The following is a 26,229-nucleotide window of genomic DNA, read 5'->3' as shown; positions in this document are numbered from 1 at the left end:
GCAGGCTCAATCCCCAATTGGGATGTGCAGGAGGCAGCCAATCAGTGATTCTTACTCATCATTGATGTTTCTCTTTCTCTCTTCCTCTCCTTTCCTCTCTGAAATCAATACTGGTCAGAGCATATTGATTGGGTGCCTACAAATAATGATAATAAAAGTAATACTATTATCAGCTAACATTATTTAAGAGGAGGCAGAGGCCTTTTTTTTATTATTGATTTTTAGAGAGAAGAAAGAGTGGGAAAGAGAAACATTGGTTTGTTGTTCCACTTACGCCTTGTATTCATGCATTTATTACTTGGTTCTTACAAGTGCTCTGAGGATCCTACCTGCAACCTTGGCATATGAGGGGCAATGCTCTAACGGTCAGGCGTCTTCAAACTACGGCCCGCGGGCCACATGCGGCCCACAGAGGAGTCTGATCCGGCCCGCCAGGTTTTTTGGGCCGTGAGCGCAGCCGAGGTGTTACAGTAGGAATTAGTAGTTCATATAGTCCGGCCCTCCAGCTCTCTGAGGGACCGTGATCTGGCCCCCACTTTAAAAAGTTTGAGGACCCCTGCCTAACCAACTGAAGGATCTGGTCAGGGCCCAGCTAACATTTATTGACAACTTAATATGTACCAAGCATTATTCTAAGCACCTGACACGTATTCACATATTTAATGCTCACAATGACTTTAGACAGATGCTATTGTCATCCCATTTTACAGATAAGGAAACCGAGGCACAGAAAGGCTATGTGACCTGCCGGATGCCATTCAGCAGGTGAGCAGCAGAGCCTGGGTTCAAACCGGGGCAGCTGTGCCTTTAACTTCTCTCTGGACTTCCTGGGAAGGGTTGAGAGAGAGAGAAAGGGAGGGGCAGGGAGGGACAGGGTGAGCTCTCAGGTTTCCAGCCGAGGCAATTGAATGCAGCCGTACCCAAAGTAGGAGCAGATGACTTGAAAGAAAGACAGTACATCACCAATCACCTACTAATTCCCTGTGTAGCTCATAGGAGCTGCTAATGGGCTCAACTACAACCCAGCACGTGAAATGTAGAATAACATCCGGACGTGGCACCAGGCCGCACTCCTACCACACTCCAGTAAAAATAAACCTCTCCGTCCAAATATAGAGTGGTTAGAAGTGCCATGTTTTACAGGAGAAGAGGCAGCTATTTGGCATTAAAAATAGACAAGTTTTGGCTTCCCCGCAGATCTGGGCAAGAGCACTGCAATTTCCAAGTGGAAACCCAGATGGATGGGGCGCGCCCCCCCTCAGACTGACTCAGCTATTTAAGGAGCCCCGCAGAAAACTGCAGCCCCTTTCTGGGCCTCAGTTTACTCAACCATAAAAGGAAGAGGTTCGACCGGACAGTTCAATGTCACCTCAAACTCCCGCTGTCTATGGGGGGAGGAACTGGAGTCCACGGCTGGTCCTCAGAGAGCCGGCAGCTTCCTAAATCACAGGGCCCGGCGCTGGCAAGGTGCTTCGGCCCTTTGGCTCCCTGCTCGCCGCTGACAGGACCAGGGGTGGTTTTCCCCGAGGATTTTCAGAACTCTGTCAAGAGCTTTAAATTACCCTCTTGAATCAGACACATTGTTAATCCACAAAGAAAGTTCCCCTACCAGGAGCCTACCTCCTGAGATGCTACCTTGATAAAAGAGAACGGAAGCCTGGCTTGACAGGGGTCGGGGAATGGAGGTGTGGGGGCAAGTCTTTGCACACATTCCCTTCGATCCTGCAAGGCAGGCACGGCCGTGTTCTACACGGGAAGAACCGAAGGCTCAGGGAGATGCCTTCACTTGCCTAAGATCATGCAGGCGATGGAGGCCAGAACGGGATTCAGATCTAGATCTGGATCCGAAGCCCATGTCTTCCAGCCCATGGCACCTCTGCTGTGCTGCTCACTGTGTGGTCAGAAGGCTCTCTGCAATCCAACGGGGGAAGGAAAGTCCCGATGAGCCGGAGCCTCAGGGACAGCTCAGGGGTGCAGCTGGGACACACGTTAGGAATCTCAGATTCTCTAGGGCACATGTGTCAAACACAAGGCCCGCGGGCCAAATCCGTCCCGCCAGGCCTTGCAATGTGGCCCGCACCGCGCTGTCATCACTGCACTCCGCTGCGTTTCCATCACAATGACAGTTTATGACTGTTCAGTAAACCATTCGGCCCGCGATTTAGGCTGGATTTTAGATTTTGGCCCCTTCTCTGATTGAGTTCGACACCCCTACTCTAGGGGGTCCCGCTGCATTTTTACCACACCTTGGAACAGACCGGTTTTGCTTTAAATGGTTTTTATTAAAAACTGTACCAATTGATGGAGGGAAGACACACACACACACACACACACACACACACACACACACACACACACGCTCGAAGAACAGAAAGTCAAATACTCTGTACAGGTTAAAAAACAACAGGTCCCCAGTCCCCTCCCTCTTTCCCTGTCTCTCTCCCAGAGGCAGAGTGCCTAGAACCCAGGGCAGCTAATCTGGGGTGAACAAAATGCTACATTCTCAGCGGGTCTCCCCCGGCAGCCCTGTGGGCCCGGCAATGCCCCCCCAGCAGGGAGAGGCCCTGGCCCACTGCGCAGGGAGGAGCCGTGTGGGCCTGGGACCTGCACAGGCTCTGAGCCCCGTCAGCGTCGAGGCTGGTGCATCTCTGGAAGGGCTGGGCTTTCTCTGCCATTCACTCCCTCGAGGCTCGAAGTCCTCACCAGCCCTGGCATGCCTGCCCACTGCCCAGTGTTCCCGGGAGGCATCGCAGGCTGATAGGTGAACCCCTTCCTCGGGCAAGTCTGGGCAGGCTGGCCTGCCACCAAGGGTCCCCGCCTACACCAGAGGGGCCCTCGGCCTCCTCCAGCCTGGGCTGTAGCACCAATTCCCCGGAGCCCCGAGGGCAGTGGCAGTTTAAGTCTGCCGGCTTCTGCTGCTCTCCACTCCCCCCACTCCCTCTTCAGCGAGTCCCCGCCACAGGCAAGCTTTCACAGACAGTGTGCTCCTTGCTGACGAGGACAGTCAAGTGGCCCCCAGTCTCCTTCCCAGATGACGTCAGGCAGATGGAGGACCTGAATGGGCCACCCCAGGCAGGAGCCACCCTGGGACAGGGCCTGGCTGCAGGAGACAGTGAGACAAGTCGGCCGGGCCCCTCTGAGCACTCGAACCCCACCACACCAGCTCCGAAAACAGGCCGCCTCCCCTGGGGGCAGGGAGGTCACTGGGAGGTGATCTTTTCCTCCTGCCTCAGATGGAGCAGGAGGCGGCCAGCTCTTCAGCAGCCCAGACTTCGGGCAAGTCAGAGGTCTGGCCTGGGGGGATTGTCTCCCCACTTCTGTCTGTAGGCTTCCAGAAACCCCTACTCTGGGGTTCTGAATTGGAAGGGCTATTTAGACCCTGACTAGCAGGCTTCCTCTCCTCCAGGGCATCTCCGCAACGGGGAGGGCGGTTTCCAGTCCCGCTCCCACCCCCATCCATCAGCAAACCACCAAAGCTCCACAAGTCTTCAGCTGGTTACAGGTCAGGACCCAGGTCAGACTCCCCCTCCCTCTCAATGGGATTCTCCACCCCCTCACGGGAGACAGCCCAGCCTCTGGGGGTGGGGGTGGAGGGCGGGGGTGGGAGAGAGGCCCAGGGGGAGGAACATGTCTCCGGAGGCTGGACTTGAGGAATGTTCAGACCAACTCACCAGGCAGAGGGGGAAGGGGCGGGACCTCGATCACTAGGCCAATTGAAAACAGCCAGCCAGGAGGAACCTCTCTCCTAGGGCTATTCTGGGAGTTACCCCCTGGGTTTTCTGGGGGGTGGGAAAGGAAGGAGGTCTTGAATGTTGCCCTGGCTTGCTCTGGCTTCACGGGTGGAGATAGTGCGGCCGGACCATCTTCCCCCTGGCCCATGTTCAGATGGGCTTGCCAAACGCTGGGCTCAGTTCTCAGCACGGGCCCTCCTGGGCGGGGCAGGGTCCCTGAAGTGGATGGCTTTGCCTCAGCACCAAAGTTCAGACCATTTCTTTGCTCTCTCACTCAGCTCAGGTGAAAAGTCTGCCAAGAGTTAAAAAATGGCTGGTAGAAATATTCGTGGTTTTCTCGTGTGTTCCACTCCAGCACCCATACCAGCCACTGCCGGCCAGGGCCGTGGCCCGGGAGAGGGGGAAGCACCAGGCCCTCACACATCGGGAACGGTACTCATCACGACGGCCATCGTGTTCCAGAGCCAGGCCTCACGCCTGTTCCCTGGGTTCCTCCTTGTCAGTGAGAACCCGCCTTCTTAGCAGACAAACCATGGTACACACCCTGAGAATAGAATTCTGGCCAAGGAAAGGTAATACCTCCAGAACATCTAAGTAGAACAAAACGAAGGCATTTGCACAGTTTGAGGTCCTTCTCCTCAGGGTCACTATGAGCCCATAGGCACCTTCACGCAAAGGCACCAGGTTCTTCTGGAAGACACAGCCCCGCACCGGGGCACACAACGTGGCGAGCAGAGCGCGAGCTCGACTTCAGTCTCTGTTCCCTTCCTCTGCAGGTGAACAACCTGCCCCACTGTCCACACAGGTGATCACGGCTTCCTTCAGCAGTCCTGAGACCTCCTCTCCGCAGAACTGGAGGAGCCTGGCTCATTCAGGTGTGAGAGCCTCCTCTGGACTCTCCAATTTCCCGGCGTCGCCCCGGGGTCTTCTCTGCCCAGGAAAGCAGTCTTTTCTTTGGGCCTTGCTTCCCTGTTTAGCACCAATGTTATCTTTCCCTCCATATGCACGCACGACCATTTCATGTCTAGGTATCTGTTAACAGGTTCTGTTGGCCAAATTCTCTGTCTTGTCAGAGGCGGCAGGCTGGCTGCTTTTAATTCTCTCCATTAGCGCCGCGCAGGGAGAGGAGGGAAGTTCGGAGGCAGCTGCGATCCCGCTGCGTCCCAGAGCCCGCCCTGCTGGCCTCGCTGGGAGCGGAAGGAAGGCGGGAGACAGTGGAGCCAGCTTTGACGGTTCCGCACGCTAACCATTGTCCACTGCTCGAAAAGACACACGTCAGCCGGCAAAGTCACCGTGCTGGCTTCTTCCTTCTACCTTTCATACCAGGTGTGAAAAAGGAATGGGAATAAGGAGGAGGAGGTATGTTGTTCCCAAGGAAACCAAGTGGTCTGGGTTCCTCTCGGGCTGACTCTGACAGGTGGGACGGCCACAGTTCCCGTCCCTCTGCAATGCTGCCCCTTCACGCCCTACAGTGCTGATCTGGGGGCCGAGTGCAGTCTGTTGCTGGGTCTTTGGAAAGAAGAGCCCACAAAGGCACAAGCTGCTGGTGGCAGCACGGTGATTGGCTATTTGGCTCATCCATGGCTGACACGCAGCCAGTTCTAGGAAGCCAGAGGTGGCAGTGGTTCTGTACCTCAGGATCAATCCTGGGGCCTCCCAGTGGGACCGAGTCAGGTTTGAGGCCTACACGGAAGTTTGGTTCATTTTGAGGCATGTGTGAGGGGTCCTTGGAGAAACCCAACCCTCCCTGAGGTCTGCTGGAGATGACAGGGGCTGGGCAAGAATCCCTGAGCCCTTGGAGTGGGCACTGGCTGGGCCACATGAGAGCCCAGACATAGGCTGAGCGGCCTAGCGAGGTGGCCGTGCCCAGCTGGAAAGCCCCTCACCAAGGCCCTGGTGGCGATGAGGCGGTGTGACTGTCCGGATCTCGGCTCCATCCATGGCGGAAGGCTGACAGGATTGGTGGGAGCCGGAGTGTGATCCAGCGTCCTGTGGTTTAACTGAGTTCCCGTGGCCGGATGACAGTCCTCTGGCCAGAGAACATCACTCCCTGGTCACCTTCTTCAACAGCCACGGCTGAAGAACCTGCTGGTCAGAGCCCTCGGGGGGACCCGCCATCAGAGACTCATCCGCCTTCACTTCAACAGTGTTTGACAAGGGCCCCCATTCCTGGTCGCGGTCCTGAGCAGGGAAGCAGGTCCTGCTTGGGTATGTCTTATTTACACACAGCGATAACATTTTCAGGTAAGAACAACAACAAAAACGACTTCACAAGACACAGTGCCAGTCCTCGCCGAAGTCCTTCCGGTGGCGCCCCCTTCGAAGAGGGCAGTCCAGCCTCACCTGGGACCTGCCCCGTGCCTGTTCTCGTCTCCGTTCAGGGCGAGGTTATGGAGGAAGAGGAGGAACTGCCACCACATGCGATTTCGGTTCTGCTGGTGCTGAAAAGGGGGGGAAAAAATCAATGTGACTCCTAAACGCAGCCTTAAATGACTTCTTATCATTTCCAATAAAAGTTTAGATCAACATGTCTGGGGCGGCACTTTAATCCTATCAGCGCAGCGAAATGGGGCAGGGGGGGGGGGGGGGGGGGGGGGAGGAGACAAGAGAAGCAGCGAGATAGCGGAGTCCTCCAAAAACAATTGCAGTTTTTAACATTAAAAAGAAAAGGCCAGGCTCATTCCGCCCTGTGCACAAGAGGATTAAACTCTCTCCCCTGCTTGCAGGATTTTCCAGAGTTTAGCCAAGTGCTGCTTTTAATCAGATTGGCTCCCGAGCCCCTCAAACCTCAGCTGCATGAACAACAAACTTTCTTCAGAAAGAAAGAGAAGTGCCCCCCTCCGTCCCCCACTCCAAAGTAACACAGAGAACAAGGGGGAAAAGGGGGGGAGCCTCCATCTGCAAGTGATTTGACACTGTGAAGGTCAAAGGGTTAATCTTCAATTTAAACCACACTGCTGAGGCAGCAAAAATCTGATTTCATCCAGTGCAAACACGCACACAGACAGACAGACTCACTCACACACACACACACACACACACACACACACACACACACTTGAGCGCCTGCCCTCTCTCCCTTCCCAGCATCTCCAGCTCAGCACTGCCCTTTTTATAGCTGCTCTTGACAGTAAGCCATAAATAACCCCTCTTGGAGCGCTTTCCTACTGACTGGAGCCAATTAAACGTTAAGCAAGAACATACTTGAAAACAAAACAAAAACAAAGAATGCACACTACCCTCTGGAGGTTATCCCAGGTCCTACTATCAGGCAGGGAAGCTGGGGGCAAAGGTCAGTGGCTCACAGGATTGTGGCTGGTGCCCCACCCACACAGGTACATTTCCCCGGGGCCAGAAGGGGCCTGAGGGGTGCTGGAAGAGGCAGTCTTTGTTCTCTCTTTGTCTGCCAGGGCAGGACTGGGCTGGGGCCCTCTCCACAGGGTTCTCCGTGGACAGGGGAATAAAAACCTAGTGTGCAGGGGCTCAGCAGCAAGGGCCAGGGGAGCTGGAGCCCTCTCTTGGGCTTTTTAAAAAAATATATATTTTTTTAAATTTATTTCAGAGAGAAAGGGAGAGGGAGTGACAGAAACATTGATGAGAGAGAATCATTGATTGGCTGCCTCCTGAAAGCCCCCCACTGGGGACCGAGCTAGCAACCCAGGCATATGCCCTTGACCGGAATCGAACCCTGGACCCTTCAGCCCATAGGCCAATGCTCTATCCACTGAGCCAAACCAGCTAGGGCTCTTGGGCTGTCTTTAACCACACAGCCCTGGCCACCACCAGGAGACTACTCCCCAGACAGGAAGAGTACAGGGTAAGTCAGTAGCAGAACTGGAAAGTGAGTCCAGTTCTTCGCAGGCGTCCTCAAACTTTTTAAAGTGGGGGCCAGATCACGGTCCCTCAGAGAGCTGGAGGGCCGGACTATATGAACTACTAATTCCTACTGTAACACCTCGGCTGCGCTCACGGCCCAAAAAACCTGGCGGGCCGGATCAGACTCCTCTGCGGGCCGCATGTGGCCCGCGGGCCGTAGTTTGAAGACGCCTGTTCCAGAGCTTCACAGGTACCTCGGGCCTGGGAAAAGCAGGCAGGCTGCCGGGTTCCCTGTCGCTCTGACTTAGGCCACTGAGAGGAGAGAGGAGAGGTGTCAGCTCAGGCTGGCCTCAGGGCCCTGCCAGCCCAGAACAGAATGCCCCGTGCCTGCGGCAAGAGTACTCTTTCCCCTGCAGAAGGAGGACTGGAAAACAACGTGGAGGCACAACCACTGCAGGGAGGGGCAGGAAAGCCGGGCTGTGCCACGGAGGAGGCCCCGCAGCCAGCCGCTGGGGAGACTGATAGCTTCCTCGCGTTGTGTAAACAAAGATGAGTAAAAAGAGGAAACACACCCGGCTTAGCAAAATCTGGTTATAGTAAAACAGCGTGAAAATGGACTCAGCTGCAAACCTGAAGACGCAGGCCTGCGGCAGCTGGGCCGAGCACCCTCCCTCCCTCCCCAGCTGCTGCCCAGGACAGGTGCAAAGGGCATGTCCTGGAACAGGAGGAGATTCCAGGAAAGGCCCGGTCCCTGGAGAGGCCAGTCTGCTGGAATCCCGTCTCCTCAGGTGCCTGTTTGAAAAGGCCAAGTAGCAACAACGGCCATGACAACAACAATAATAGTAACACTGAGTGGGCAAGGCTCTGTTTTGAGTGTTTCACATCTCTTCTCTCCGAGTGTGGTCCACGCGCCAGCAGCTTTGGCATCATCTGGGAGCTCAGAAATTTAGATCTACTAAATCAGAGCCTGAACCTATAACGAGATCCCCGGGTGACTTGGAGACAAATGACACATACATTAACTCCTTTGGTCCTCTCAACAACCCGATGAGCTAGGTGAGTGCTGTCATCCCTATTTCACAGAGGAGGTCACTGAAAGCGTTAGGTAACTTGGCCATGTAGCTAGTATGTGTCAGGGATTGGACTGAGTCCAGATTATCTGACCCTGGAGCTGTATCTTTACCCATTGTCACTGTGCTCCAAGTACCACCATATACACCTTTCTGTATACCAAATTAACCCTCTATTCTCCCTTCTCTAAATCGTCTCCAACCAGCAATTCAGCCAGGGATGGGAGATCACAATTCTATGATTTGGGACCTGGTCCAATACCATTTCTGTATGCCTCAGTTTCTCCCTCAATCCTCTAATAGAGGCCACCTGCTGCCTTGAGTCTCTGGGAATAAGGCAAGGCCAGCAGCCTCACTCCCATCACTGGGGAGACTGGAGGACCCAGGAACAGCTGTGGCCGGAGAGTGCTGTCAGATGGGCAGGCTGAGGTCTTCTGGGAAGCACAGGCCGGCCCAGGCATAGGTGGGCACGCAGGTCCACCTTCAGGAGGGACCAAGGTTCTGTGCCTCGGCCTGTGAAGATCTCAGGGCTCATGAACTGGCAAGGAAGGCTCTGGTCCAGGAGTGAGAGGACCTGGGTGTAGGCTGGGGTCTCCCACCAGCCTGTCTGTGAGTCCTCACTTTCTTATAGCTGCATGCTTTTCCCAGGCCAGAGGCACCCAGAATCCACTGAGGTGCTGTGGTACATACAGAGTCCCCGGGCCTCACCCAGACCGATTGGATAGAAATCTCCAGGGAAGAGCCCTAGGAATTGTCTATTAAACAAGCTCCCTGAGTGATAGTTTTAAAATCAGAAGTTAACATGTATTGTATATTGCAGTCATAAACGTAATTACCTATTAACTGTGGAAAACGGGAACACACAAGAAAAAAATAGAAGAGCAAATAAAACCGTCCATGATTCTACAGCCTGGAAGAAAACACTTCATGACCTGGTGTTTCCTTCACGCTCTTCCAACCTCTTCCCACCAGGGTAATGCCTTGGCCAGCTCAGGGGTAAACCCTGCCCAGGTGGTTCTGCAGCCGCCAGGCCACAGACCGGCATTTGGAAACCACTGAGGTGCTTTCCAGCCCTCAGGTTCGGTGATTCGGAGTTTGTCGTCCACAATTACCTTCAGGATTACAACTCAGAGCTCCAACCACTGAATCCAGTGAGCTCGGCGGAGGGTCCGGGCGGGCCTGGAGCACAGGCTGCCCCGCACAGAGGTACATCGGTGGCGTGGCGGCAGCCGTGAGGCCAGCGAGAGCCGCCGGGAACCTGCTCGAGGCCCCGGCAGCCCCCTCTCTGGGCATGGGCAGATGCCACACACACTCCACTTGGCTTTCTCCTGCCGCAGTTGCAGCCTCACAGGGCCCTTTTCTGAGAGGAAAACAAGCTGCCTCACACCAAGTGAATCAAAGAATGCTCTGATTTTGAGGAGCAACAATAAATATTTTTTTAAAAAATTTAAACAAAGGGGCCTGACGAGAAAGGAAAGAAAAAGGACTTAAAGGGAGGCCAGGGAGAGAAACAGGGAGGAGGAAGGAAATGAGCATTGGCCCAACAGGATGAAGTACACAAAGACGCCAGAACGCCAGGGAGCCTGGGTCCTTCCAGGAGGGGATGTGGAGGAGAAGGGGAGAAGGAAGAGGGAACCAGGAAAGAGGGTGCTTGGCTTAGGACCTGCGGGTTCTTGGCACAGCAGCCAGCACATTCAACTCAGATTAATGAGTGCAAACCCCAGAGCAAGCAAGGCCCAGGCTCCCAGACTCAGCCTGAGCACCTCTCAGAATATTTGGCTCAGAGGACAGGCTGCCCATGGACTGAAGGGTCCCGGGTTCAATTCCAGTCAAGGGCACTACCTAGGTTAACAGGCTCAATCCCTGTGCAGGAGGCAACCAATCCATGTGTCTCTCTCACATCAATGTTTCTCTCCCCTTCCATTCTCTCCAAAAATCAATGGAAAAATATCCTCAGGTGAAGATTAACAACAACAACAAAAGAAGTATGTTCCAGAATTTATAGTCAGGTGCCCTCAGGGCGAAAGGGTTGGGCTACAGGGCATGGCAAGCTGGTGGCAATTCAAGCTTACACTGGAAGTATTCAAACTCAGTCTAGAGCGTAGGACCACGGCATGGAGGGAAAGAGCAGAGGTGAATGCCCGAGGGAAGGGGTTCAAACACGGTGGGTAATGATACTGTCTTCAGGTAAGAGGGTACAACCAGGCATTAGAGGCCTAAGGTTTGTCTAACTCAGTCCCCTCTCTCGAGGTGGCCCAGGGTTGAAGGTGTGACTAAACGGGCATTTATCCTGCATAACGGGGAACAGGTAGGGACCCACAGTAGGTATTCAACAAGTATCCACTGGACTGATTACAGAAAAGTCAGCCTAGCAAGATAACCCACTTGTCTGAGGCCAGGAACAACTGATGTCTGGCCAGGCCTAGAGATGTACTAGATGTGATAGGATCAGCCTCTGGCCTGGGGAGAGGCCCAACCAGTAAAAGCCTTTTTTTTTTTTTTTTTTTTTTTTTTTTTTAGAGCTATCTGTGGTGTCTGACATGGTTGGATTACACAAATCAAACTCTGTTTCATCCCACGTGGCCTGTGCCCTACGCACAAAGAGCGTTCCCTGCCCTCCCCAGATAAAAATCTCCCTCCGCCTCTCCCCTTCGGATCCAATTTGCACCCGTGGGAGGGGGGTCGGGGGCTGTCACCAGCGTTCCAGAGGCTCCAGGGGAGCTCACTCCCCTCCAGGGGACCAGAGGAAAGAGTCAGGCTGCTACGCGGTGGCCCTGCTTTAAAAGGGCCCTGCAAAGCTGCCAACCAAGATAGCAATTTATTACATCTCATACTTGGAACAGAGTGCTTGATCTTCCCGTTTGCTCCTCACAAAGATCTGGGATGTAGGAAGGGCAGATGTTATCACAGACGGGGAAGCAAAGGCTTAGAGAAGTTACCCCAAGCAAATGAGTTGAGACAGTGGGTTATTCAAACCCTGACTTCTGACTCCAGAGTCATGTCCATGGCACTAGAATATTACCGTGTGCTTATTCACATTATGGAAATAGGATTAACTTTTCAAAGCAAATCACAACTGGACTGCTCCCCTAGTATGTTTAAAAGACATTGTTTCCAGATCATTAACTATTTAGTAAGGATGCTGTGGACCAGAAAAAATAAACCTTTCGGAGGCAGAGCTAGCTGAAGATCAAACAGAAATAAAGCTAAAACTGGTCTGAAGTTACAACTTCAGATCATGTTCTGAAACCATGCTCAGTTTCTTTAAAATGCAGATCTCTCCATACTCTACTTTCTGGAGAGACACACTCTCTATAAAGTGACATTTTCCTACCTTTTCCCTTCCCCCACCTAACCCTAGCCCAGCGGGCCGAAGGAAAGAGGCTTGCTGCTGAGAACCAGGAATGGAGATCAGGGAGACTTGAGGAAAATTCCACTCGCAAGAAGCAGAGAAGATATTTGAACAACCAAGCACCCAACTGAGCTGAGGGTTATGAAGGATACAGAGATGAGCAATGCCAATTATTTTACAACCGAAGAAAAGCAAGAGCCCACACTGAGGTGAGAGGAGGCAGGGCAGGGTGCTCTCACTTTCCAGCATGTGCTGTGAGGAGCAGGGGTGGGTATGGGAAAGCCCACGGCTTCCAGCCCAGCCACACACAGCGTCACCTGGGCACTTTATCGCGGGTCTCTGCGTCTCGCTTGCCTATCAGACAGGCACAATGGGGTCCAGATGTATAAGGTGGCTGTGGTGATCCTAAGAGAAAAGGCTATGTCAAGCAGGGGGCCTAGTGGCTGCACTGAGCAAGCTCACCTCTCCTGGCGAGCACCAGGGGCACCTGGGCCACTTCGCTGGCTTCTTCCCTCAGCACGCTCTGCTCAGCGGGCCCGTCTGGGAGCACTGTCTTCTGAACAGACTGACCGAGTCCTGGGGAAAGCTGTGACTTCTCCCCCGGAGGCAGGCCATGGGGCTAGGGACAGAACCAGGGATTCTGAACCCCCAGTGGGCCCACTGTCCCAAAATGCTTCTGGCCCAGATACTCAAGAAAGACCAGGGGAATGGCAAACTGGGGAAAGTAAAAATTCTCCTTGCCGCCGTGGCTGGTGTTGCTCAGTTGTTGAGCACAGAAAGGTTGCCAGTGGGACTCCCAGTCAGGGCACATCCCTGGTAGGGGGCGTGAAGGAAGTAGTGAATTGGTTTTGCTCTCACGTGTTTTTTCTCTCTCTTTTTTGCTCTCTCTGAAAATCAATTTAATTTTTTTTTTTTTTTTTTTTTAATAATTCTCCCTGCCAAGAGCTTCCTCAGCTCAACTAGCAGTGCTAACAGGACACTGAAGCCACAGGCCACCGCCATGGCAAAGGGCAGCCTGGAGCCAGCAGGCTCTCAGTCAAAGCCAGGCAAGTTTCCTCTAATGCAACTGGAGGACACTACCTTCAGCCACTGGGGGCTGTGGATGAGGGACAGGCTGGGTACCACCCCCATCTCCCCAGGAAGGACTGCCGAGGCCCTTGCCTTGCTCCCCTCCGGGAGGGCTCTGTGCTTCAGCCTCCCTCAATCTGAGAACAGCTCCATCCAACTATCAGGCAACCTCTCAAGAGCTCAAAGGGCCAGAGGCAAGGGAGACGGGATGGAGGAGGGGGCAGGTTTGTGGTGATCTACAAGGCTGTGGAGAAGGAACCCCAAGGTTCTGACTCCCAACTTGGGGCCTTTGCAACTGGCTCTTCTTGTCGCCACCTGAGCATGGAAGCTGGCCAGACCCTCCTCCTCACCATACCAGTGACTGTTCTCATCCTGGTCCTGGAACATGCCCTCTTGGTGGCCAGATGTGGATCAAAAGGCAAACTAGACGTTTTCCTTTTCCTTTTTTAGTGCCTCCCGCCACCCCCTCCGTCAGCACCCCCCTCCTCCAAGAAAAACACACACAACAAAAGCCACGTCCCTTCTCCATGGCTTGCCTTGGCGGGGAGGGAAGAAACTGTCCGGAACTACAAGGCCCTTCTCCTAGAAAAGAGAGTAGTCAGGTGCAGATTCGTGTGGGGAACTCGGCCTCTAGTCAGCCACGCTGATGACTCATAAGCTAAATATAGCGAGCGATATAAACAGAGCCAGCCACAGAGCAAACACAGGGCCCCCGAGCCCTTGCGCTGGCTCTCACGCACGGAGCTTTCCACGGCCCCTCCCTCAGCCTCACTCTTCCTAGGTGGATCTCCCGATCCTGGGTCAGGGGCTGGCTCCGTTGGGGCCCTTCTCACTTTGAGGCAAATCTCTGGCGCTTCTGCCCAGGGCTGTCCCATCTAAAGCCTGAACAACCTCACTAGCCACAGTCTGAGTTCCAGAAAACCACTCGCTAACTAGGAGAGCATCCCAAAGGGTCAGGAAGCAGTCAGGGGCTCCCTGAACAAAGGATCCAGGCTGCTGGCAGAGAAGCTGCTGGTTAATACACCGAGCAAACGCCACCCGGGGTACAACTGCCCAAAGAGCTCCCCAAGAACCACAAGGGCGGGTCCAAGAGGAATCTTAAAATCACCTTTTCACACATTTCCGAAAGTGTTAAACTGTCCATTCCTTACTAGTGATACGTCTTACAACGGCGATCTGCCTCTGAAGTCCAGGATCCTTTCTGTGATAGTAAGGCAATTAAAGATGATTTCAAATGAATGGCTGAATTTTTTCCTCAGATTTCATTTTCCAGAAAGTCTAATTACTATTCAGGGAATTTCCAAATCTGACTGTTCTGAATGGAGCTATCCTCCTTGTCCAAGTGAAAAAGTCATTTCCAACATGAAAAATTCCAAGCCTCCTTCAGCTTTACTCGACAGTCTACAGTAGCTACTAGCTACGCTTTTGGAGGATTCTTGGCTTCTTAACTTTGCCCCAAAATATCACCACAAATTTAAAGATGGTGCCACTGGGACAGGAGACTTTCTCAAGGGGAGGGGACACTAGCTCCCGCTGTCCATTCTTAGGCCCACGCAGGAGGACACGGTGGCAGAGCAGCCATGAGCTCAGGGAGGAAGCAAACCCGCACCTCCGCTTTCCTGCGGGAGCTGGACGGACACGGAAGGACAGGGGCACACTCACAGAGCCTGGGTCAAGGCAGACCATTGTCAATAGTCTGTAGCCGGTCAGATCACAGAAGGGCAAAGAGGAAGGTAGAGTATGTGACCAGGTTTGGAAAGGCTTTTACCTCCGTTCACTCTGCCTCCCAATCTCTTATAGCTTTGAAGACCCTCGATGACACTGATGTGCCTCCAATTCCTTGCTGGTTGGTCCAGAGGAGCCACCTGAACTGATCACTTGAGTAACCAGGCTAGACCTGCATGCTCTTTGGGAAATATGGCCAGCACAAACTGACCCGGGAGGATCTGCAACCTCTTCAATCTGGGGTTACATGGATGCACTCAGTTTGCCATATTGCCATCAACATGCTTCCCATCAGCATGCCCCCGCCCTTGGCTTCACATCTCCTAGGGAGAAGATCCTACCAGATACAGAAAAAGAATAACTGAGGTTCAAACCAGGGACAAAAATCAGAGCTCAGTGCCTTCAGGACTCAGGGGTTAATGGCCACTGTCTGGCTCCGTGAGACCATCCCAGATCCAAGGAGAAAGAAGATGGCCAGGCCCCTTCAACTTCTTCTTACCTCTTGGGTTATCTTTCGTGGCTCTCCAGACTCAGCCTACAATGACGGGGAACTACCACCACTCACAGAGGAGAGTGTTCGAGGCCAAAGCCCGAAGCTGAACAGTGTGGACACTGATTTCTCTGGACAAGACTGGCGGAGGAGAGCGCAGGGAGCAGCGTGATGGGCGGGGTGGGAAATGTCAGGGCTGGTTGGGATGACAGAGACAGAAGTAAGCAACCATTAAAGAATGCCTACTGATGTGCCTGGAGTTTCCACAGGTATTAACTCACTTAACCTTCCAAGTAAAATTCCGTGGTATTAGTTCAAATTTACAGACGAGGAAATAGGCTTGGCGAGGTCAAGCGACTTCCCAATGGCTAGTAGGTGGCAAAACCGGTGTTCAAACCTGGGCTTGCTGACTTTATACTCAAAGCGTACAGACTTAATCCTAAACCCCTTCCTCCCTAGGGCCTCGGTCTCCCTGCCTGTAAAGATGAGGGAAGGAAATAGGGAAAGGAGATAAAGGGTAAGAATGCAAGTGTGTCAACAGTACTTTGTAGATATGACATATTAGACAGTAGTTATGTAATAATGAAGTTCAGAAAATGACTAACTCCTTAAAACTAGGCGCTAAAAGATGCTATGTGTGCAATCACCCTAGCCCTTCCCCCAGGATGAGTGAGCTCTCCCTTCCTCCACTCCCTGCTCCCCGTGAGCAGGGTTAATGGGGAGGAGGGGGTGAAAAGCAAGAGGACTCCACAGAGTGTCTTTGTAATGGAAAATTTAGGAAAACCAGCTCTGGGCTAGAAAGGCTTCGTCAGCCAGCCTGTGGACACAGACAGAAACAGGTAGCTGGCAGGTGGATGAGGGGCAGAGAGCTCAGGAGCCAGTACAGGGTGAGGTGCTGCACAGGGAACACCTTTTTACAGTCAGTCCTCCTGCTCTATCCTTCCTCCTACCCCAGCTGGGTGGCTCTGCTGGGAGGACGGCATCCTGCCCAGGGGTGAGCCATGCCCTCACAGAGGCAGCCCCTGGCTGGGGGAAATGATGCCAAGCAGCAGAGCAGGGACAGGCCCTGAGATAAGGGCCGCCCTCCTCCTGTTCAGGACTGAGTCAGGAAGAAAGGGCGCTGGGCTGTGGGCTAGTCCTATCCTCCCAGCCTGCCCCAGGCCTCCAGGAGCTCCCAGAGGAAAGGATGTTCCGGAAAACACCTGCAGAGAGAGACCAGGTCTGTTGAAAATGAAAAAGCTGCCTTCCAAACAGTACTTTAGACGAGTCTAGGAGACCCAGAGCCACCGTGTCATCCATCAGCTCCAGCCCCAGGACCCGACGCTGGGAGCTGGACTCAACCATGTACCGTACAACCAGGCTAGAGTGAATGGGCAGGAAGGAGGCCAAGAGAAAGAAAGCAAGAATCAGAGTGAGTCCACACATGGACTGAAGGGGAAACGCTAAGCCAAGTTTCCACAGAAAAATCAAAGGACAGACTAGAAACGAGTTTGGGGCCAGAAGAGGAGGCCAAGCTGCCTTATTATCTAAGCACAGGGCCACCCTCCCCTCCTGGTCTCTGAGGGACGAGGAGAGCCCACCAGGGCCAGTTCTAGACCCAAATTCCCCTCAGAACTCCTTGGCAGAAGGCACTGACCATATTTAACTCGTGATGGCCTGATCTCAGGAGACCCAACGTCCATTTCTCTCCCGCCCCTGGTGCTGGCAACGGTTTGGTCCTTGAGTCAAACCTGCTACCATCAATAGCTCTCTTCAGGCCACCTGGCGTGACCCATCTAACCTCAGGGCCTTGCCCAATCACGATGCTATTTATCTTCCCGATTTCCAGACAAACACACACACGCACGCACGCACGCACGCACGCACGCACATATTTATCCTTCGGGCCAGGGACACTGTCCCAAAAGGGGGGAACGTGTTCACTTCCAGGTGGCCTGCCTCTGCTTCACACGACGGGCATCCTAGCACAGATCAGCCGCAGCCCTCTCCCTGCCTTGGCAGCCCTCCAGAGAGTCAGCCCAGAGCGGAAGGGTTAAGGGCCTGGGGGCCGCCCAGACAGGGCTGCCGAGCCGGGCAGCCTACAGCCCGTGGCACAAGGGCTCCTTCAGCACGAGCCTGCCAGCCGCCGCCTTTGTTGACGGACTCTGCCACATGCTCCACTGACACGGGATGCCCCGCCCTGGCGGTGCTGGTGCCAGGCTGCCGGCCAAGCACCAGGCCGAGCGCCCGGCCGCCGGTCTGGAGAGGCTCCCCGAGGTACGCTCTCCAGAGTCCCAGGCCCCGGTTCCCAGACAGAGACAATGAGGAGCAGCCTCCCCAGCTGGAAAGTGTCAGGTTACAACCGGTTCCACCACTCCCCCTCCCCCCCCCTCCACCCCCTCGGCCCATCCCTCGGCCTTGGTTATTAGGTTCCCATTGCACCTCAGCCAGACACCCCCAACTGCCCGGGTCCCCTGCAGCACCCTGAACATCTTCCCCTGAGGTCCGCACGGGACAATCTCTCAACCCTGGCCTCAAGAAGACACAGTGTGTCAAGCACGGCTGCAAAAAGCCTTCCCGTTTTCCAGGAAGGAGGGATCGTGGCATCTCCCAGCAAACCACCTTGTGGAGCCTGAGCTGAAAGTGGGCAGATAACCAACTTGGAGCTCAGAGGTGAGGGCGGGCATACTCCCCCAGGAGGGCCCTTCCGGTCCTCAGGGATCACATTAGTCAAGGCCAAAACTCTGGGACCGTGTTCTTCAGATCTAGCAAGACAAAGCTGCAGAGGCAGGCTCCAGCCAGCCCCCTACCCACCCTCCCGGCAGACTTAAACCTCATCCCCCCACCCCCACCCTCATCCCAGGGACCCGTGCCTACTTGCTGCATTTGAAGCCGATGAAACTGGTCTGCAATACTCTGAAGCTTCCTGGCGATCTGGATCTCGGCTCGGTGGTGTTGCCACTGTCCCTCAGGGGGCTGCTCACCAAGGGGCAAGCCTGCAGGGAAACTGGCGGGGAGAGGGAGCCGGTAGCCAGCATTGCCTGCAAGGACAGAGGGCCCACGTCTCAGCATTCTGCACGGCTGTCCCTTCCTCCCCATGCCTAACGCTCCTGGCAGAGACCCGGGGTTGAGGCCTTATCAGGGCAGTCTGCCAAATTCGGACAACCTGACTCATGAGCAAGTATATAAAAGTTGGTGCCGGGAGGACAGAAGCGAAGGTCCCAGCCCTCCCCTCGGGTTTACATTGGTCGGCAGTGCCGTGGCAAAAGTAACACGTATGGGTGAACTTGCCAACCTTCTGTCCTTATTTACCAAGCTATGCTTGACCATAATTTATTATTCATGTAGTAGCAGGTTGGAGCTCTTCTCTGGAAAAGCACTGGAGGCAGCTCTCCAGAGTTCCTGGGTGGAGCAAAGCAAGGGACAGAGAAAGAGAAAACCAAAACGTGTCTTCGTTTATTAGTGCCGCGGAGGGAGGCTGGTCTCAGTTCCTAAAGCTCTGGGCAGTGGTATAAAAACTAGCGAGAGAAAACTCAGACCCACAGAACAGCCCTGTTCCTCCAGATAGTGCTCCGTACTTACCAAGTGCTGGCAATCGAGCTGCCACTAGGGGCACCCGCCTGCCTCCTCCCTCCTGTCCCTCTTCCCGCCAGAACTGTGGTGCAGGATTTACCCTATGGGCCGGCACCCTCTGGGAATAACTGCAGCATCTCCCCAGTCTGTCCATCAGACTCCGCAAGATAGCCTCTGAACTTTTCCCCTCTCTCCATACGCTGTTGTGCTAAAAGTAGAAAGCAGACTGTGTGTCTAACTCTGCTTTTTTTTTTTTTTTTTGCCAGAGGTGGGCCCACAGCTCATAAAACAAACCATGTAAGCCCACAAATGAAGGGGTCTTGTCCTATTGAACCTTGGAAAAAACCCCTCTGCTGGCATGGAGCCTAGGCACTCTCTACCTCTTTTTCCAGTTCCCCTTCCAAGCCCAGAAAGTCCCAAGTGACAAGTGGGGGGCCACCTTCTGCCTTCAGGAACCTTCTGTCCCAGAACCAGCTGGGTTTTCCCCTTCAGTGGCAATGGCCAGTCACAGATCCCCCCAACCTTCTCCAGAGCAATGTCAGTTACGGAAGGTGCATCACTGCCAGCACACACAAAAGGCTGCACCCCTTTACTGGCCACAGGATGTAAAAGCTGAGGCTCAGGTACCCTCTCCAACCCAAGGAGACACCATGGACCCAAAGACCCCTCCAGAGATGGATGAAAGAGCAGAAATAACGGCAGGGCAATCTGTCCTTCTTGGCGCCCGAGGAGCACAGGTAAGGAGCAACGACAAGCAGAAAGGCAGCAGGTGAGAGGCGAGGAAATCAATGGCCCCTGCTGCTTGGTTTGAGGAAGGAAACAGCAACAGGCAGGTTTGGGAAGGGAAAGTCCCCTCTTTTCCCCACGTCTCTATGGGAGGAGTCCTGAGGCTAAGAGCACTCACCATAAAAGAGTCGCTGGGGTTCCTCGGTCACCCCACAAGGCAGCATGACACCCTGGCTCGGGGAGGCTGGACTGAGGGTCTGGGTGGCCTTGTCTTCCTGGCTGATGGGTCGAAGCCCAGGGCCACAGCAGTGGGTGAGAGGGAAGAGCTGCAGGCGGCTGAGGGGGCAATCCAGCTGGCTCTGGGCAAACAGGTCAGCGGAGGGCAAGCTCCCAGGCTGGGTCCCCAGCTCATCCTCTGGCTGAAACACATCATCCTCCAGCTCCTCCACACACTGCGGTGGATCCATCTCCCCTGTTGGGTGTAAGGAGGCATCCAGGATGCTATCCCTTCCAGGCCAACCCTGCAGTGGGAGTCCTAGAAGGGGTCCTCCCCCGCCCCTCCTTATCTCTCTTCTTATCAGTGGAAGTGGGGCCAGGTACTGATGACTGATAACCCCGGTGATATAGTGCTGCCAAGGGTGACACCTGTCCCCAAAGGTGGACTGCCTCACCTCACTGTTCAGGGACTCTCCATACTTCTTCCTGAGCTCACCCACGGCCACCCTCCCCTCAGTCTCTTCTTCAGACCCAGCTGGCCACAGTCATGAAGTCTGCTCCCAACTCTGAGCAACAGCAGGGGTGTGATCAGCTGCTATAAGCACCCAGGGTACCTGGGGAAATGTCAGTGAGACTAGCCTCTGAGAGAGAGCAGAAGGGTGCCGTGACTGACGGGACACATAGTGCTCACAACACTCACTCTCTCTCTCTCTCTCTCTCCTCTCTCCCTCACTGCCCTGAGGAGTAACCAACCACCAAGTCTAAACTGAGCCCCAGGCTCAGCAGTAAAAACAAAAGCTAGCCAGCAATCCTAGGACAGCCAGGTTCCCTCCAAACCTGCTAGGCCCTGCCCATCTGCCCATCTACTCAAGTCTCCACCCCCAGCTTGCTCAACACAACAAACAGGCTCCCTGGTGTGGTAAGAGCGTGTCCTGGGAGAGAAAGGGAAGAGAGACCCGAGTTAGTCACTGCAGCTGCCCTCTCGGCACAGTAGAGCTGTCTGCCCACCACAGCTTGGCCTGGAGGGTGGGTCCAACATCCAGCAAAGTAGCCGACCTCCTCCGGCTCAGCCTCCTCACTAGTCTCCCTGATTGCAAACCTCTTCCCACAGCCTACCACTCCTGCCAGCGCTGAACCTTAGATTGGTACGATCCGCCTCACAGGAGGAAGTGAAATTCTGCCCTTTCTCTGTGACCTCACTCACTGCCAAAATACTCAGGTTGTTGATATGAGTTTCTTGGTAATAAAGAAGTTCCTCTTGCTCCACCTGACTGATGACTCTTGGAAGTCTGACCTTGGAGCCAACCAGCATCCTGAGTTCCCAACCCAGCCCCCTCCACACTCACTAGGAACCCCACTGGAGCAGCTAGAAGCAAAAACCACCTGAATAGTTAAGGATACAGAGAGACAATGTTTGTCACTGCCAGATTCAATTAGAGATCCCCTGGGAATTCTGCTTCCCAGTCTCTTGCCTTTGAAGAACAAGCCAAATGGTCTGTGGGTTGGTAAAATACTTAAGAAATCGCAGTTAAATTCAGAAGTCCTGGCTTTCCCAAACTCAAGCCGTCTGTCTCTCTGTCCCTCCACCCCACCTAATCCTGAAGCTGTGGTCCTCTCCCTGCCCTCTTCCCTGGAGAGTGAGGAGATGGCCACTTGGATTATTCTTTGAATATTGTTTCCCAAAGGTGGCGGGGGCGGGGAGGGGGGGGAAAGGAGGGGGGAAGGTAGAGAAGGGGGTAGAACTCCAGCTTATCAGCGCCAGGAAACAAAGTTTCCTGCTGAAAAGACCAAAGGCTGTCCTGCCAGTCAACTGGCAGGGGCTCCCCTCCAGTCCCTCAGCCTCCTCTCATCAAGCCGGCAACCCCAACCTCAGAAGGGGCCCCCAAAGCCAACCACAACCAGCACTCATTGTCTTGTTTCTTCCTTTGAAGCCTGTCACCTCCCCTCCCCCTCCCCCTTCCAGCAAAGCCCCAAAGTTCAACCCTTTCTTGGACTGGACAGGGGGGCGGGGGGAGGTACGGCCAAAGGGTGTGGCTCTGCCAGCCAGGGTACCCTCCCTACTCTCAACAGGAACTGCAGGTGGGAGCCTCGGAGGGGTGCTGAGCAAGGTCAAGCATAAACTAGGATACAGTAAAGAGAACCTCTCCTTCCCGTCCCCAGACCTGAAGAGGTGATGCCCAAATGGGAGGAGGGGCACTTCCTGAGAGCACCGCTAGGGAAGGCTTTTCTCCTAGCGAGGGATACTGAACTGAAGCCCGCCCGTAGCCATCCCAGTCCCTACGTGCTCTAACAGGGATGCTCAACTTAGACTCCTCCTCCCAGGAGAAGGCACTCTGAACCTGGACACGGGCTAAACTCTGGGGACGCGCGCGCACGCACACACTCACACCACCCACCCACACACACACACACACACACACACACTCACACTCACTCACTCACAGCAGACCTGGGTGACTCCAGGGGAGAGTGTCGGCCTCCGAGTCGTGGTGCCAGGGCTCCGCGCCAGGGTCCAGCGTGACGAGCTCTCGGGGGCTTGGCGCCCAGACGCGATCGGGAAGGAGAGGAAAGCCCTGCTGTTAGGGAGAGGGGCCTTCAGACTCCGCGGGGAGGCAAGCAGGACGCCCCACAACTTCCTGCCCTGCCCCAAAGTGAGATCCGGAGACCGGGCTGTTCTCCGGCGCCGAGGTCGGCTCGGCAGCGCGCGGCAGGCTCCCTTGCCCACCTGGACCCAACTCCCGGGACCTCTCCAATGCTACGACCCCAAGTTGCCTCGGGGAGCAGCGCCCCTCGATGTGGGTTCTGCACCCCGTTCCCACAGCCCCCAGCGCCCCAGTCCTGCATGGTCACCCCAGATACCCGCAATCCAACCCTCCCCGGGCCCCCACGCACAGCGCGACTCCTCTCCCCGCTTCGCCGCAGAGGCGCGATCCAGCTCCGCGCGGCTCCCGGGCGCCCGGCGCCCTCCGGGCTGCTGCGTGGCGCGGGGGGCGCGGGCAGGGGCGGCAGCCGCGGCGGGCGGGTGGGCGCGGGAGGAGGCCACTCCGCACCGCGCGGTATTGTTTCCAAAATACGCCCGCTCCGGGCATCCCGCAAACAGCTGATTAGGCCCCGCCCCCCTCGCGTCACGCCGGCGGCTGGCCAATGGCGAGCGGAGCCCCGGTTCCGGGCTGGGCGGCCGCCAGGGATGGTCAAGAATGTGCGAACCTTCCGTGTCTCCAAGGGGCCGAGCAAAATTCCTACCCGCGCCAGAAACGCACCAGCGCCAGAAACGCAACTGGTGCGCCGTCCTCCGCGCAGATTCTGTTCCCAAACGCGAGCTCGGGAATCGCCAGAGCGTCACCCTTCCATGAGGAACGAGCGAGCGAGGGGGCGCCCAAGTGACTTTTGTCTTCTTCCTCGGGAATGGGCTGAATAAAAACGGCTCCAGACAGGGAGGGGGGAGCGGAGAGGGGCTGAGAGCTTTTAGACGCGGCTGGCAGCGTCCAGTGGGTGCAGGTGCAGGCGCCCGTGGGTCCTGGCCTGGAGGCAAAGCACCCTCTGCTTGCCGGGCGAGTCGGGAGAAACGCCAGCCCCAAGTATAGAGGAAGCCTGGGAACACGTGTCTGAAGCTGACACTGAGTGGCTTTCAGATCAAACACATCCAAAGGGGGTCTCGGATGAAGGCGAAGCGGCTGCGGCCGGACCTGGACGAGATCCACCGCGAGCTGCGCCCTCAGGTTCCCTCACGGCCCGGCCGGACGCGGGTGCCCAGCCAGACCCGGACCTGCCCGGGGGCGGCCTGCATCGCTGCCTGGCCTGCGCGAAGTACTTCATCGATTCTGCCAACCTGAAGACCCACTTCCGGTCCAAAGACCACAAGAAAAGGCTAAAGCAGCTGAGCGTGGAGCCCTACACTCAGGGAGAGGCTGAGAGGGCAGCAGGCATGGGCTCCTATGTGCCCCCCAAGCGGCTGGCAGTGCCCACAGAAGTATCCACGGAGGTCCCTGAGATGGACACGTCGACCTGACATGGCCCGAGATGCAGGGCAGAGTGGCCGCCCATGGACTGTGACGCAGGGCTAGGCCGGGAGAGACTGTGCCATCCTTCTTTGGCCCTGAATTTGCAAGTGGATGGCCTCTTCTGGGTGCCTTCCCCCTCAAATAAAGGACCTGGATAAAGAAAAACAAAACAAAAAAAAACAAACAAAAAACAAACAAACAAAGGGGGTCTCGGGTCCTCTTCTTGACTGGGCGAGCACTCTTACTAAATAAGCATCCGGCCGGCGGAGGAGAGGCGAGATCAGGGACCGCTTGGGCAGTGGACACGCATCCTCTTTACATCTGCATCCAGAGGCGGTGCTGGTGCTGCCAGGAGAGCAAAGTGTCCTGCAGACGGCATGCCACCGGGAAGGGAGTGTGGGGTTTCACAAACGTTTATTTAGCACCTGTACTGTGCGGGGTGCCAAAAACCGGTGTCTGTCCTCAGGGAGCTTACAAGTTACTCGGAGAAACAGACGTAACAATAATGGGAAGCAGGAGGTAATGTGTTGATTTGGGGATAATGACTGCTAGAGATGCAGAAAAACACAGAATGTGAAGGTGGGAGGCTTTAGGGAGAAGGCTTTTGAGTTAGGCCTTGGAGGATGGGGAAATTTTTCCACATGGAAAACCAGATGAAAACAGTCCAGGCCTAGGAGCAGCAGAATAAAGGAAGCTGGGGAATCTGTCCTGGGGGCAGACTAGAGGATGGGATCGGTAGGTGAACACTGCGATGAAGGAGCAGTGGGCATGGACAGGTAGGTTTAAGTCAGAGTACAGAAGTGTCCTAGAATGCCAGGCAGGGGAATCTGGACTTATTCTGGAGGCAAAGTGGAGCCAGCAAAGGTTTTGTAGAAAATAAGTGACTTGGCCACGCCTGAATTTTAGGAAAGATAAATGAAGGGGCCAGAAATGAGTGAGAGGGAGCCAGTCCCTGTAATAGACCTGATGATTGATTATAGGACTGGTGGTTGTAAACTGGGATGGATTTAAGTGGAGCTGGGACCCGTAGCCCAGAGGAGCCTGGAATCATCTTATACCTTTTTTCTACCCATTTTTTCCCCCCGGCTCCTTCAAAGGGTGCTTCAAAGAGAGCAAACCATAGTGAGCACTATGGTTGCTAGAGTAAAAAAACAACACCATCCCAAAAGGATGGAGAAGAGGGAAAAGGGAAAGACAGGAGACTCCAAGTTGGCCAGCAGCCCAGTCCCCCCAGGAGTTGACAGGCATCCAAAAAAAGAGGTGCTGGAGCCAAAGCGAGTCTATTATTTACCAGGAGGCTTGGCCAAGAGGGAGTGTCAGAACCTGTCATGCCACATGTGGGGAGAGGAGGAGACCGGCCCAGCCTCAGTGCAGGGAGCCTTCACGTTCCTCCTGCAGATCTCCTTCCCCTTCTTCCTCCCATCCTTTCCGGTGGCTTTCCTCGGGGCCAGTGCCTCAGGCTGGCCACTGATGGTGATGGGAAGGACTCAGGGTGAAGAGTGGGACTGAAGGATGAAGCAGCTCTGAATCTGTCCTCTGGGACAGCACAGGCCCCCAAGGGCAGGGGCCTCCTAATTCTCCTGACTCACCCAAGCTGCTAACGCTCCGTCTGCTCCCTCACAAGGTGGCATTGGGTCCACAAGGCAAGGAAGCTGGTAGAGCAGAGTGTTCACCTGGGGTCCGTGTATCTGTCACCCTCACCAGGGTCTCCTCAGCTTTAGGGTCTAGGAACCCCTCAAACTGGCTAACTTCTGCATGAGTTCACACCTACATTTTTTGGAGGGGTGACTCCACAGCTTACAACAGTTTCCAAAAGGGGCCTGTGCCCTATAAAAGGATAAAAATCATCATTGTAGGGCAATGGGGCTGGGGAGCAGAGGGGGTCCCCTTAGTGGGTCTGGGCCGTTTGCAAGATGAAGGGAGGGTCACACCCTCCAGTGACATTTCTCCTAAGACCTCTCTCCCAGGCTTTCCCAGGCCACTCCCTCGGGCTAGTTCTAAAGGACACCTGGTGGCTTGGCCTCCTGTGTTATCAGCCTCTAAGGTCAAGCAGCAGGGGCCCAGCCTTCTGAGCCGGAGGGACCAGAAAAGACTGTCAGGGATAAAGGGGTCAGGGAGGTCAGGAGCCTCACTCCCCACCTCTCATCACTGTCAAACAGACCCCTCCCTCTGGGCCCTTTCTCCCCCGCCAGACAGGGCAGGCTCAGCAGAGACAGGACCTGCGGGGCTAGAGATCTGGGACCGGAGCCCCCTGTCCAGCAGCAGCAGCCGCACACTAGTAACGGAGGAACCCTAGGCTTTTGACTGGGCTCAGAGCAAATGCACACTGCAGCTGCAGCCGCCTTTATTTTGGAGAATTTCCTTACTCCTATTCTCCCTCCCACCAACACTCCCCCCCCCCCCCCCCTGCTTGCCCCAATTTGTTTTCTCTTCTGCTGACTGACCCTGGCTCTAGAGGCGGGCCCCCAGAGAAAGGCAAAGT

At 55.1% G+C, this 26,229-nt stretch overlaps 1 protein-coding gene and 2 pseudogenes across 1 annotated transcript; 1 reads left to right on the top strand and 2 right to left on the bottom strand.

Annotated features, from left to right (window-relative positions):
• LOC118725181 overlaps positions 1 to 5,672 on the bottom strand; it is a 48,805-nt pseudogene extending 43,133 nt beyond the window's left edge.
• BMF (Bcl2 modifying factor) lies at positions 2,262 to 22,847 on the bottom strand. Its single transcript, XM_036446311.2, is given in 6 exon segments — positions 2,262 to 6,172; positions 18,109 to 18,272; positions 19,709 to 20,002; positions 22,196 to 22,322; positions 22,639 to 22,700; positions 22,703 to 22,847. Coding segments are annotated over 6 exon segments (882 nt in total). The 5' UTR covers positions 22,836 to 22,847; the 3' UTR covers positions 2,262 to 6,070.
• A 558-nt stretch (positions 22,848 to 23,405) lies between these two features.
• Positions 23,406 to 23,950, top strand: LOC118723713 (annotated as a pseudogene).
• Positions 23,951 to 26,229: the final 2,279 nt, after the last annotated feature.

Source organism: Pipistrellus kuhlii, unplaced genomic scaffold (assembly GCF_014108245.1).
Source record: "Pipistrellus kuhlii isolate mPipKuh1 unplaced genomic scaffold, mPipKuh1.p scaffold_m20_p_1, whole genome shotgun sequence".
Lineage (NCBI taxonomy): Eukaryota > Metazoa > Chordata > Mammalia > Chiroptera > Vespertilionidae > Pipistrellus > Pipistrellus kuhlii.
Note: the sequence above shows the minus strand (reverse complement) of the source record. Positions and strands in the feature narration are given on the sequence as shown.